Genomic DNA, 12,874 nt, shown 5'->3' with positions numbered 1-12,874 from the left:
TCAGGGGTCAATAAATTGGTAGGGGGCTGCACTTAAACACACACTTACCGCCTCCACCAGACTTCCGGCGCTGCCGTGCGACAGCGAGCTAGATTCGTGCCTCGATAACAAGGGCACCGTGAGCGACACCGGCCGCGGTGCTCTCTGATTGGTCGCCGGCATACCGGAGGCGGGGCTAGGTACCCGACTGTTCCCATTACTGTCGCTATACCTGCAAAAGACAAACAACTCCTGTTTTCACAACAATGAAGTCACTCTGCTGAGTGCACATCTTGTGTAGTCCACCCCGACGGCTTTTGCGGTCGCTTCGATTGTTTGGTCTTACCAGGGCCCGCAGTTGACCGAGGGCAAGCTGGTGTTGAGCTTTTCGTGGGAGTTGGAGCCCTCTAACCTTAGCGAGGGTACCCACTGATGCGAGGCGTCTCTGCCTTGTCCTACGGAAGGAGAAAAAAAAAAAACCACTCAGCTCTGTCTGATGATCAGGTCGACGAGGAGGACTACCTGGGGGACTGGCCGGAGGTGTGGAGCACAACCGGCTAAAGAGGGTAGGCGAGTGGCTCCTCCTTATCAATGGACTCAGCCCGGCCACCGCTAGCGCCTTGAGGGAAGAGCGAGTTAGCAAATCCACAACAACGAACTAAAACGACTTCTACCTGATGATGGACGAGGTGCAGCGGTACGGCCGTCTTCTGAGAGACGTCCGGCCTCGACTGTCTCCTCAGACACTCTAAATGGAAAGAAGATCTCCGCCCTGAAGAAAGGACTTGGAGGTAAAAAAAAAAAAAAGAAGAAAAGCAACAGAGATAAAATGAGTGAATGGGGTTGTACCTAAAGAAGTGGGACAGAGAAAAACTCTTCTGGGAGATTGCCAGCCTCCACCTCCTCTTCTCTCCTCCACGTCTTCTCCTTCCTCCATGGGAGTCAGCTGCTTGCAGGTGTCATCGCGGTATATCAGCCTAAGGCCCAAAAAATTGTCGTTAACAATGTTGCGCCCCATCACGCTTCTGAATTTGGAGTCGTACATGTCGGAGGAGAGCGAGTGGTCGTCCTCGTGGAATTCCCTCTCGTCGACATAGCTCTCGTCGTACGTTTCCTCCGTGGAGCCTTCGCCCCTGCGGATGATTGGCAGGCGGCTGTCGCTCGAATCGGAGCTGCGGGCCGAGACGCAGAGTGAACACAAACGTGCCGACGAGCAGAGTTTAATTTTGAAGCGGGTCAAAGCTCGGGCCCAAAAAAAAATTGGAGGAGCAGCGAGGCTTAGCGTTCAAGCTAATATTGAGAATAAAAACTTCAATGTCCCGCCAATTGTTGCAAAACTGGTTTGAGGGCACCAAAGCAAACGTGTGGTTAGTTCACCAGAAGCACGAGTGACAAATCATAAAAGAGCAGCGCCAAAAGCCATGGATGGGGAAGGTTTGGTGCACCAAACGCTCCATCCCCCAGCTTTGCTGGAGCAACGCAAGCAGTGCATAGCAACCGTCGTCGCTATGGCACTTTCTCATCCGCGCCTTTTCAGATGAGACCGGGCAAAGGCACACTGGGCGACGTACCGAATGAGGTTGTCAAAAAAACACGTCCTGCTTGCCAATGCGCACAAGGAGAAGAAGAGAGGAATGAAAAGTTTCCGAGCAGAGATTATTGTCGTCCTTCGAGGATTAACGGATGACTGACCTCTTGGGAGGGAAGCACCAAGCCGATCTGGGCAGCAGGATGGGCGTGAGCGGTTGTCCCGTGTGGCCGTCCACCGTGCTGATGGACGGGCCGGGGAAGCGGGCCACGCCTTGCGGGGCCACGCCCACCATGCCGGTGTTGTTGGCGTTGTTGATGTTGGCGTTGGAGCCCGACGACGAGTACGAGGACGGCGTGAAGGTGGTGGAGTCCATGAGCTTCTCGTGGGACGGGCTCTCGACGTCGCAGGGCGAGCCCTTCTGGCTGATGTGCAAGGGACGTTGGGTGGTGAACGACTGCGGGAAGGAGGCACGCCCGTCGCTCTGGTTGTAGTAGTTGACGTGGTTGCCGAACAAGCCGCCTGACCGCTGGAGAGGAGAAAGGCATTTAGAAATGGAAAGAAATAGTGGGGTGCACTATAAATAAAAATAGGAATAGGAACATTCATTCCAGCCAGGTTGTAATTTACAAAATGCAGTAATTCAAGTTTCGATAATTTGAGATATTTCATTCCTTTCTGTGAACTACAATAACCGAATCATATAATTTTTAATTATTTTTTTTGGGGGGTAAAACTGCTCCCAACAAATGAGCATGGCGGCTTATGTGGAAATGATCAGGGCCCAACTGATATGGATTTCTTGAGGCCAATGCAAACTCCGATATTTGGCAAAATAAAAGTCTGATAAGCGATTAATTAAAAAAAAAAAACCATCTTGAATATTTTAACTTATTTTTTGCTCCCTTAATACGTGGGAAAGAAAAATCGGCAAGAATCATTCATTTAAAAAAAAAAAGATTAATTAAAAAACTATATTGAATATTTTAAATTCTTTTTTGCTCCCTTAATACTTAGGAAAGAAAAATCGGCAAAAAAATGAATTTAAAAACAATCTGATTAATTAAGAAACTATATTGAATATTTTTAATTCTTTTTTGCTTTCTTAATAATTAGGAAAGAAAAATCGGCAAAAACAATAAAAAAATATTAATTATAAAAATTATATTGAATATTCAAACTTTTTTCAAAATCGGCAAAAATCAGCCAGTTTTATAATATCAATCGGGGCCTGGAAATGATGACACCAATGGGAGGCTGCTTGAATGGAAACTTACCAAGTGTGAATTGATGTAGTACTTGAGCACATGCATGAATATTATTCATATCTAAATGGAGAGCTTCAAGCTGGAGGCCAAGCATCGTTCTCTTGCTTGCTCGCTTTCTATGAGTACGTGAAAGTGTGTGTAGCCGACCTTTACCCTGAAGATATCGTCCTCGGATGCGGCTGACACGGGCTCCTTGGGGCCTTTGTCTACCTCCTCCTCCACCGTGAGGTCTCCAGAGATGGCCCTCCTGATCTCCGGACCGATGTCATGCAACGTCCGCAGGCCCGCCTAAACGTACCGCGAAATGTTTGTGATGCAGAAATGCGAATGACAAGTTTGTGCGCTTACCTGCAGAGAGAGGGCAGTTTTGGGCGGCACTTTGGCCACCAGACCTTGTTCTTTCCTCTTCTTGAACTTGCGGAAGTATTCCTGAATGAGGAAGGTGGCGTAGAACTTTCCGACGGTCACCTCGTCGTCTGAGTCGACAAAAACATTTTGAACGTTACATTCCTGCTTGTAAATCGGGGATTTTCCAAAATCCAATACTACACACCGCCAGCAGGGGGCACCACTTGATCCAGAAGTTTCATGCTGGTTCGCTTCCAGATCTTCTTTACGATGGCCCTCAGTTCCTCATTGGCTTGCTCCAGATTCCCTAAAAACACGCACAGAACATAAACAGCTTGGATGCATGAAAAGACAACTAGAGTGAGTCTAATTATGTGCGCTGTACCTTCTGTCTTGATCCTCAGTGCGGTTCTGACGAGTGCAAACAGCGTCGCGTTGAACATGACGGTTCCGTCGCTGTTTAGAGGCATGTTCATGGATACCAGACGCTACATACAAACATAAACACAATGCTAGATGATCTTCTGGAATCAGCTCAAGTACAAACCGGCGTGCAAACCTTGCAAGCGACCCGGTGAGGACAGAGCTTCCCGAAGCCGAGCGGTGGCTGGATTCTTCGGAGGAGAGTCACCACATCCAGGTGCTTGATCCTCCCCCTGAAAAAAAAAGAACAACACGTGAATGATTTTTGCACACTGCTCGTTATCTGTTTCCGGCGTCGCTACGCTAACTCACTTAGCTTCCGGGTCGTACTCGGCCCAGATCCTCTTGAATTCATCGAGATGATGCGGCCCCAGGATGGACCAATCCCGCGTCAGGTAGTCAAAGTTATCCATGATGACAGCCACGAAGAGATTAATGATCTACAGAAAAGATTCCGTCTAAATTCTTTCAAATCACCAAATTTAATTTGGGCGGGTTTAGACTTGGTGCTCACCAGAAAGGCACAGAGCATGTAGAAGCTGACAAAGTAGATGATAGCAAACTGGCTCCCGCAGTCCTCCTGGATGGTGATGTTCTCATTGGAGGATCCTTTCTCGCATGGGCGGTAGGGCGAGCACGCCAGCATGATCTCTTGCCACGCTTCGCCTGTCGCACATCTGCCCGACATGCTTTGTTTTCACTTCTTTTTCCAACCAATGTTCCAGCACAGCTGGAGCTTCAAATTGCTACACGCTACCATGTGTAACACACTTTTAAAATACCTTTTTTGACATTAGTGTATATTTTAATTAACCCGAAAAAAGAAAATCCACGAGTGAAGCTTATTTTAGGAAAAAGAAGCTCAGAGAGGGCGCCGAGCGTGTCGAAGGAGACGATAAGGAGCGTTGAAATCTCCCTCACCTGAAGAGCAGCAGCACTGCTTGGGGGAACGTCTGGAAATTGTTGTTCCTGTTGATCTGCGTGTGGTCCTGCAGCGCTATCTTGCCAAACATCTGCACGAGAAGCGGCGGGGGAGGAAAACACGCGAGTCTCTTTGGTCAATTAGGAAAGGCCAATTAAATACAACAGGGAGACGAGGCAGGAGGCGGTTTTACCTGCATGCCGATGACGGCGTAAATGAAAAACAGCATTACGATCAGCAGGGCGACGTAAGGTAGAGCCTGGAGAAGAGAAACGGATCACATTTACTGTTACATTCCATTTTGGTGTTCCACAGGGGTCAACTATGGGGCCCCTGCTGTTTTGGCTTCAAGTTTTTCATTCAGGTTTTTTCTGTCCTGTCTGGAGGAAATCATTTCCTGAATTACTTGAATTGGATCGAGCCTTTGAGTTGAGTCACCTGGAAGGACTTGATGAATGTCCACAGCAAGGTCCGTATCCCTTCCCCACGGGAGAGCAGTTTCACCAGACGCATCACACGGAAGAGCCGGAAGAAGGTGATGGAGATCCGAGCGTTCTCTTCCGAGTTTTGCAGGCCCTTTTTGACGTTAATGACATTATTCGCACACACATGCACACGTGCCCAAGTTAGCATGAAAAACTTTCAGAAGACAAAAATTGAGGTTTCGTCTGTTTGAGGAATTCACGAGGCAACAAACAGAATCTCATGTCTACTAGATTCCGGTTATTTTGCCTAAAAAACATCACGGCCGCGCCATTGTATGTGTTTTCATAGATGTCCGTAGAGATTATTTTTAAAACTAGCAGGTCCATAAATCGCCCCGGAACAATTCGGAAGCGTCAGAAATCTCTGCCTGCAGGGAGGTTCAAATAAATCACTCCTGGTGTGCGGGAACAACTGGGGAGCTTCACGTAGATTAAGATATTATATCTTCTGGTATAAATTCCCATCATCACGCTTGGCAAATCTCATTCTCACCCCTTTCTAGTGGTTTGCTTTTACTGACAAAACCTCTTGTGATTGACCCTCATGAGTTATTTTTAGACTTTTATTTCAGGGTGGAAATTTGGCAGTTGAGGAGGTTTTTTAGCGGCGGCTTTCTTTTGTATGCCAGCAGTCGATGATAAAAAATGCAAAATACTCATCGTGTTGAGTTCTATTCTAATACGCATTTATTTATTTATGGTACTGTTTCTTCTTAGCGACGAAAGAACAAAAGCAACATGAACATGCGATGTAACATCTGGACACATCTGTTTGTTGCCACTCGTATATCAAAACGACATCATCAATTCTGTGGTGTGCAAAAGTTTTGGAACAGATTTGGCTCAGTTCTCTGCCGCACAGTGTACCCCAAAAAAACAATCAAAGAATCAAAGAGAGCGTGGGGCAGGAAGCTGAGGTGACATCAAGTTTGTTTAGAAAGACAAAAGAAGACTCGGGGACATCAAATAGTGTGACAGCGTGATGGTTTGCACTGATGACGAAGCACCGGGCGGGGGGGGGGTGGGGGGCGGGGGGAGTCAGCGAGCGCCATGGCAACAACAACCACGCCACTTGCAAAAGTCACGCAACTCCAGCGCATTGGACCCACACACAACGATGGAATATCAGCAGTGTGGCGGCGGTGGGGGTCATGCGGAGGACGGCGGGACGGATCGACGCCGGAGGTTACCGTCGGAGCGTACCGTTGGTCTTACCACAGGGGGGTGAGAGGAGGAAGAGGAGGAAGACGAAGAGGACGAGGAGGAGTCAGCTGGCTTTAAGGAAAGGCAACAAAGATCAGCAACAGAGCGGCGGCGGCGCCTTGTGAGTCGTCCAGTTGTCTTCAAATATTTGGAGGTAATACGATTTTTGGGGGGACAAAAAAGTCTCCTCTCCCTACAATTCTTTTTTTTTGACGTCCATTCTTACTAAAAAAAAAAAATCTCAGCTGCTCAAGCGCTAGATGTCATACTCGAGGAGTTTTTCTTGCCCTCCCAAGCAGGAAGTGGATGGATTATTATTAAAAAAAAAAAAAAAAGCATATTTTCATCTGGGCCAGGAGGGACAATCCAGAAGATATTACAGCGTATAGATGGGTGGCATCAGGCTAGCTTGAACCATGTTGGGACTGTAGGATATTGGAAAAGTCTGTTTAACGCTTCGGGGCTGAAATAATGAATAATGGCCCGGGCCAGCATGGAGAGAAAGGCGAAGGAGCTGATGATGTGCCTGCAACATTTATGTGCAGGCGCCCGTGGCTTTATGTGCACGGTGATAGATGGAAGGTTGCCTCCGGAACTATCTGTTTATCTTGCTGCCAGCTGGAGCTACGATGCAATAGCAGAAGATGCCGCTACGGAACGTTCAAGCTGTGTTTACCGTATGGGCAGACAATCGGAAAACACCCGATGTGCTATTCGAGGCCTCATTTGAGCTCCAAACAATCCTTTCGAGTCAAATAGGCGCCCCAATCTCACATTCACATTCAGGCACAAAGATGTAAGCCCCGCCCTCCAGTAAGCGACATTTTAATCAAGCTCGGAGCGATGGATCGAGCGATCTTGCGCAACGTTACCCTCCAAAAGCTTCTCCTGGAAGAAAGGTGACGCATTGTAACCGGGCCACCTCACTTCAAAATGGTAAGATTATACCATCTGCCGGTAAGAGGGGTGTGTGTCGTGTTTGATTGTGTGCGAGGTTGACTGACACAAGACAAAATACAGAATGGATATTGAGAGAAAGAACGACAGAGGGAAGGAAGGAAAGAAGGAAGGAAGGAAGGGATTTATTCTAAATTGAAATCGTTTTTGTGTTAAACGGCCTTTTGCTGGAGTGCAAGTAGCAGCAACAGGCTTTTTTTTTATAAATAATAATAAAAATAAGTAATAATAAAAATAATTGAATCAGCAAAGTTACAATAAATATATACTTACACTTCATGCCTCATTTATTCGTTACAACGTAAAACAAAGTGTGGAAAAACAAAATAATTTTTTGCTATAATTATAGTTACAGTTAATTTTTGTTTTCAATTGTTGTTAAATAATTGTTTTGATTTTAATTGTTTGTTTTTAAAATGTTCTATTGAAAGATGCAGTTAGAGTCTTTTAAAAGAATTCAGTTTTTCTTTATTTTGTTAACAAAAATGTTAAGTTATTTTGTTATTATTACATTTAGGGAAAAAAAAAGATCATGACAAGAAGTGAAAATAAAAAACACCCACTTAAGTAGTAAATGAGGAAAATCAGCCAGGAAAAAGATGACAGATGACATGGATGCATATCTGGGCCATTTTCAAACTGTCCAACCAAAATGTCTAAAAAGTACTGCAGCGAGTGTTGTTCATAGAAAGCCCAGTCTGGATTCCCTTTCTGGACTTGAAGCCGGCCGGGATTGTCCAGGTCATAAAAAGCGGCACTTTTCAAGATGAATTTTTAAAGTGACATTCATGTATTTGACCAAGCCTGCAAGCGACATCATTGTACAACATGATTTGCTTCCCTTAGAAATTGAGTCCTGCCAGCAGAATTTATTCTATGACTAAATGATGTGGAGTTCTGCCGGGTCCTTCTATGCTTTTGCATACTAAAAAGCTTTCCTCCCTTTTTTTTTAAACGACGGCAAGGAACCCTGAAGTCTAAACACAATGGACACTCGACATTTGATTTGTGTTGGGTTTGTGCATTGTTATGCCACTCTATTGTGCCTCCACGTGGAGAATTAATGAATCCACGAAGACATTTACATACATCTAGCAGGCTCTGAGTGAAATCATTTGGGGATTAAATTGTTCCCCGTGCGAGATTTTGCTTCATGTATCATTCTAATCCAGACCTTGCTGTCACAAAATATTTTAGAAAGATATTGAATGACACCAAACCAATGCATCTTGTCATTTGTCGTGCCAAAGGAAACGTGGGAGCACCAAAAAAAAAATTGACACCAATCTGTCACAAATTCAAATGATAGAAACAGTGCAGCCATTTTTTTTGAGGGGGTGAAAAAATAACTAACAGGTTAAAATTGAGCGCTGGCAAAGTGCTTTTCATGTGTTTCAAATTAATGCTACTTTGGGTTCACTTGACCCAATTGGGCCATCGTGGGATCAAATGTGGTGCAGCTGAGGCTTGCTAATCATTTGAAGGCATGCGAGATGGGTATCGCTCGCCTTGTGTGTTTGAGCGTTTGGGGATGGCGCAAGCGTGTTGGCAACGTGGAGGGAGCTACTTACGTTAACCTCAGTGATGGTTATGTCAACAATGCTACCCACAACTATCAAGGCGTCAAATGCGTTCCATGCATCAACAAAATAATGCTGCGTGGCGATGGAAAGAGCAAAAAGATGACAGAAAGAAAAAGGAGGGGGGGGGGAAAAGAAGCTTTTTAAACATGACGAGAAGAGAAAGACATTTGATTGGTCCCAAAAAAAAATGATGGAGGAAATCAGCATGCACGACTGGTGTGAGGCAGTTCAATCCGATTAATCGTCCATAAAGAACCTGACTACGTTAGTGCCTGCCTTACTTGTCTTTATGGAAGTCGGTATCCAATGAGTGGTCTTTTCGGACTCAAGGAAGGAAGAAAGGAGAGGGAAAGAGGAGAAAATGGAGAGAAGACAGGTGGAGAGAGAGAGAGAGAGAGAGAGAGGGAGAGGCGAGTACTTACGTTGATTTCACTGAGAATGACGTCTATTATGCTGCCAATTACGATGAGGAAATCAAACACATTCCAGGGATCACTAAAGTACCCCTACACAGGAGGATGAGGAGGAGGAAGGGAGGGAGGGACCAAGGTTAGAAGGGAAACACCATCTGCCGCCACCTCGTAGCACGGATCAGATATGTCACACTTTGGAAATATCAGCCTTGATGCCACAGTGGCGCCTTGAGATACGAGTAGCTCAACCTTTTTTCCTTCAAGCTTTTTATTAAAGTTCACGGTCAAACTCAAATCGAGAGAATTATGCGTGTGTTTAAATCAAAACGACCACGTAGCTTAGCCTCTAACGCTAACACATATTGGGAAACGAGGCTAAGCAGGCTAACGAGTAGCATCGATCTGGCTTCGTTTTATTAGCCCTTTAAGCGACGGTGATCTGAACATAAACGGTGAAGCAGCAAATGTAGACTGACAATATGGATGTTTTTTTTTCAGGCTGGAATATATTTTTTCAATGGGAAAGAAGACTTAAAGAAGTTACGAGTCAAGTTAAACTCAAGGCGCCACTGTATATAATATTAAAAGACATGGAGGCTTAGGTTTGTCAAAGGAGGCAAAGATGAGGGGGAAAATAGGGAGGGAGGGTGGATGAGTTCACTCATTTGGGTCATTAGGTGTTAATGCGTTCCTTTATAAAATATGCAAGTCTGCTCCAATTTACATCAAAGCGGGCCTCACCCTGGGCTTGAAGGCGATCAATTTGAGGATCATTTCCACAGTGAAGAGCCCAGTGAAGAGCATATTGAGGATGTTCATGGCATCGTTGAAGTTCTTCGTCTGGCCGTGATGCTGCCAAGCGCAAACGGAAACACGCAATTGACGCAAAAAGAGATGAAAATAGGATGTGTGTCTGCGTGGCTCACCTGCATGGCCAGGCAGATTGTGTTGAGAAGGATGAGCGTGAACATCAGGTACTCAAAGTAGGAGGAGTTGACCACGTACCACACCTTGTACTGGTACGGGTTCTTGGGGATGTAGCGGCGAAGGGGGCGGGCCTTCAGGGCATATTCAACACACTGACGCTGCGATAAACACACAAAAGATACAAAAGGTAACACACTGGACCAGGGGTCAGCGACCATTTTGACATGGAGAATTACATGCTAATAAACTACGTGTAGTTTCATACAAATTTCTGAAATGCGTTAAAATTATTGCCGTTAAAATCAATTACCATATGCTAGCTACTAATCACTGATCATGTTAATAATTATTCTGAATTAGCAGTACTGGAAGTTTTATGTATCCAAACTACTAGCTGTATCGGTACTTGGTATCGGTGACCACTCAAGAATTCACTGTTTAATTAGTATCGCTCTAAAAAAAGTGGGATCGAACATCCCAACAAATAAATATTTTTTAAATAAATAAATAAATAAATAAATTCAGCCAAATATCGGAAGCTCAAAAAAAAAAATCAAAACTGGTTGACCCTGCTACAAATGTTTCTTTTTCTGATCTATTTTTAGAACAGACCATATAAATCCCTCCTTACCTGATTTTTATCAAGCTCACAGTTCTTATACTCCTGCTCGCCTTGCTCCTGGAAGGTGACGATGACGAAACCGACGAAGATGTTCATCATGAAGAAGGCGATGATGATAATATAGATGATGAAGAAGATGGAGATGACCACACGGTAGTTGTAGATGGGACCCACGTCTTCGGTGTGAGAGTCAATGGCCCGGTACAAGAGCCTGCGGGGGAGGGAGGGGGCGGTTGATGAGCCGAAACGAACAACAAACCGTTGTGTGTGTGTGATTTTGCATTCATGCACACACCCCGGCCAGCCCTCAAAGGTGGACACCGCGAACAGAGCCATCATGCCTTGCAGCACATCGTCAAAGTTAAATTCGCTGTTCTCCCACAGTCTCAGGGCTCGCTCTGGCTTAGCCACATCGCCGTCCTTATACTTTATATACGAGCCTCTGTCAAGAAGCACAACACAATGACACAACTGCTTTGAGATAATTGCAATTGGTCAAGATGACCGCCACTTACCTGCAGTCCGCCTTTGTCTGTTTTGAGCTGTCCGTGCAGAAGAAGAACTTGCCCTGGAGAGCAAAACATTTTTGTAAATGACTTCTTCCTAAAGTAGAAAATAATTTAGCCTTTTTTTACCTTGAAAAGCTGCACCCCGATGCAGGCGAACATAAACTGGAGCAACGTGGTGACGATGACGATGTTGCCGATGGTCCTGATGGCCACAAAGACGCACTGCACCACATGCTGAAGGGAGGGGGAACGGTCAAGGTCAGAAAGTTTTTGGGGGGGATTTCAACACGTGATCGAATACCGACCTTCAGGCCCTTGGCTCTGTTGATGGCCCGCAAAGGTCGGAGCACTCGGAGAACTCGCAGGATCTTCACCACGTTGATGGCGCTGGACCTGGAACGCCAATGTAACTTAGCCGTAGAGCAGCTAAAATGCATTTTCCCAACCAGATATTTATAGAAAGTGGATGTTGCAACTATAACGTCAATTCTCATCATATCGTTTCTAAAGAACTCTACAATAAATTGAGTTTGAATTTTTGTGCATCATCCATCTTCTACACAGCCAAAGCACTTGTTCCACGACATTGTGCGCTTAGGAATTTTCAACACAAATTGTGACATGAATCGTTTCAGCCTGCTTAGAAAAGGTGAAAACACACAAAACAAACAACAGTGAAGACACACTCAGAATCCTTACAGAGGGTTCAACATAAGGGACCGTTTTGGTTTTTACAAATCTTTTTTTTTTTGCTTTGACTTGTGTGCATTCAAGTACTCACAAAATTCTACCAAACAAGTGTAACATAAAAATAATGACGTCATAAAGCAGATCAGATATGTAAACATGTGGCCTACACACTGGCAGAGCTAGAGGGGGGGCCGCGGGGGCACTACCCCCCCAAAAAATATACTCCACCACGTTCCAAGACAGACTTTTGTGTGTATCCCGATTTTTCCAGATTTTTTTTTCAATTCTCCTACGTAGGGAACTAATAATAAATATTCATCAGCGATTTCTTAAGAATTTTCAGTTTTTTTAAAAAAAAAAATAATTGCGCTTTGCGGAGCCCCTGAGCAAAAATAAAAATATATAGCTCCACAAATGATTAAGTACTGACTATCTCGAAACGATAATTTGTAAATTTCTATTCAACTATAACGCCAAAGAGACACACAGTACTGTAAACACACTTCTACTTGTCTTGCTAGGGCAATTCACAAGACTGTTAATTGTGTTTTGGAGCAACACAACAAGTCCTTGTATCACACAATGAATCAACTACACACATTTTAAGAACACATCCAGACAAACAAGGTCAAGCAAAGTGTGCTGTAAGGAAAGTGTCAGTTCATAGGTTGTGCTCAAAACAAAAGCTCCTAAAGTTAAAATGAATACGTTGACATTTTGATTCTTTTTTTTTTACATAAATGTGTGAGAAAAAGTTTGACCTTTCATTAAAAATAAAAAACTTTTTCTATACACTAACCAAAATGTCAGCGCATCATCCTAGGTGTGTCAAACTCTGGCCCGCGGGCCAAATTTGGCCCGCAGTGTAATTATATTTGCCCCGCAAAAACAAATTATACATTGACTTTGTGTCAATACTAAAATTGCAAGATGTTTCTAGCAATTATTATTTCCCGCGACAAAAACGAGTTTGACACTCCAGTTCTACGGGATGAACTGTGGAAAGCAAGAAGTGTG

The 12,874-nt window shown here is 44.6% G+C and overlaps 1 protein-coding gene across 3 annotated transcripts in view; it reads right to left on the bottom strand.

Moving 5' to 3' along the window:
- Positions 1 to 12,874, bottom strand: part of cacna1c (calcium channel, voltage-dependent, L type, alpha 1C subunit) — an 81,831-nt gene that overhangs the window by 5,221 nt on the left and 63,736 nt on the right. Inside the window, exons 25-51 of one of the 3 annotated variants that reach the window (XM_061269090.1) lie at positions 11,473 to 11,560; positions 11,294 to 11,401; positions 11,174 to 11,226; positions 10,954 to 11,100; positions 10,668 to 10,869; positions 10,036 to 10,194; positions 9,851 to 9,961; positions 9,119 to 9,202; positions 8,685 to 8,768; positions 6,157 to 6,228; positions 4,907 to 5,044; positions 4,662 to 4,727; positions 4,468 to 4,559; positions 4,061 to 4,223; positions 3,859 to 3,986; positions 3,683 to 3,779; positions 3,509 to 3,611; positions 3,329 to 3,430; positions 3,124 to 3,251; positions 2,929 to 3,063; positions 1,672 to 2,036; positions 1,023 to 1,151; positions 829 to 956; positions 654 to 751; positions 502 to 598; positions 326 to 434; positions 49 to 211 (exon numbers count right to left, since the gene is read on the bottom strand). In XM_061269090.1, the coding sequence (XP_061125074.1) occupies positions 49 to 211; positions 326 to 434; positions 502 to 598; positions 654 to 751; positions 829 to 956; positions 1,023 to 1,151; positions 1,672 to 2,036; positions 2,929 to 3,063; positions 3,124 to 3,251; positions 3,329 to 3,430; positions 3,509 to 3,611; positions 3,683 to 3,779; positions 3,859 to 3,986; positions 4,061 to 4,223; positions 4,468 to 4,559; positions 4,662 to 4,727; positions 4,907 to 5,044; positions 6,157 to 6,228; positions 8,685 to 8,768; positions 9,119 to 9,202; positions 9,851 to 9,961; positions 10,036 to 10,194; positions 10,668 to 10,869; positions 10,954 to 11,100; positions 11,174 to 11,226; positions 11,294 to 11,401; positions 11,473 to 11,560 (3,349 nt within the window). Of the gene's footprint in view, positions 1 to 48; positions 212 to 325; positions 435 to 501; positions 599 to 653; positions 752 to 828; positions 957 to 1,022; positions 1,152 to 1,671; positions 2,037 to 2,928; positions 3,064 to 3,123; positions 3,252 to 3,328; positions 3,612 to 3,682; positions 3,780 to 3,858; positions 3,987 to 4,060; positions 4,224 to 4,467; positions 4,560 to 4,661; positions 4,728 to 4,906; positions 5,045 to 6,156; positions 6,229 to 8,684; positions 8,769 to 9,118; positions 9,203 to 9,850; positions 9,962 to 10,035; positions 10,195 to 10,667; positions 10,870 to 10,953; positions 11,101 to 11,173; positions 11,227 to 11,293; positions 11,402 to 11,472; positions 11,561 to 12,874 lie in introns of all 3 variants that reach the window. The other 2 variants (XM_061269088.1, XM_061269087.1) reach the window with 2 other exon arrangements.

Source organism: Syngnathus typhle, linkage group LG21 (genome assembly GCF_033458585.1).
Source record: "Syngnathus typhle isolate RoL2023-S1 ecotype Sweden linkage group LG21, RoL_Styp_1.0, whole genome shotgun sequence".
Classification (NCBI taxonomy): Eukaryota; Metazoa; Chordata; class Actinopteri; order Syngnathiformes; family Syngnathidae; genus Syngnathus; species Syngnathus typhle.
The sequence above is the reverse complement of the archived record's forward strand: the minus strand, read 5'-3'. Positions and strand labels throughout refer to the sequence as shown.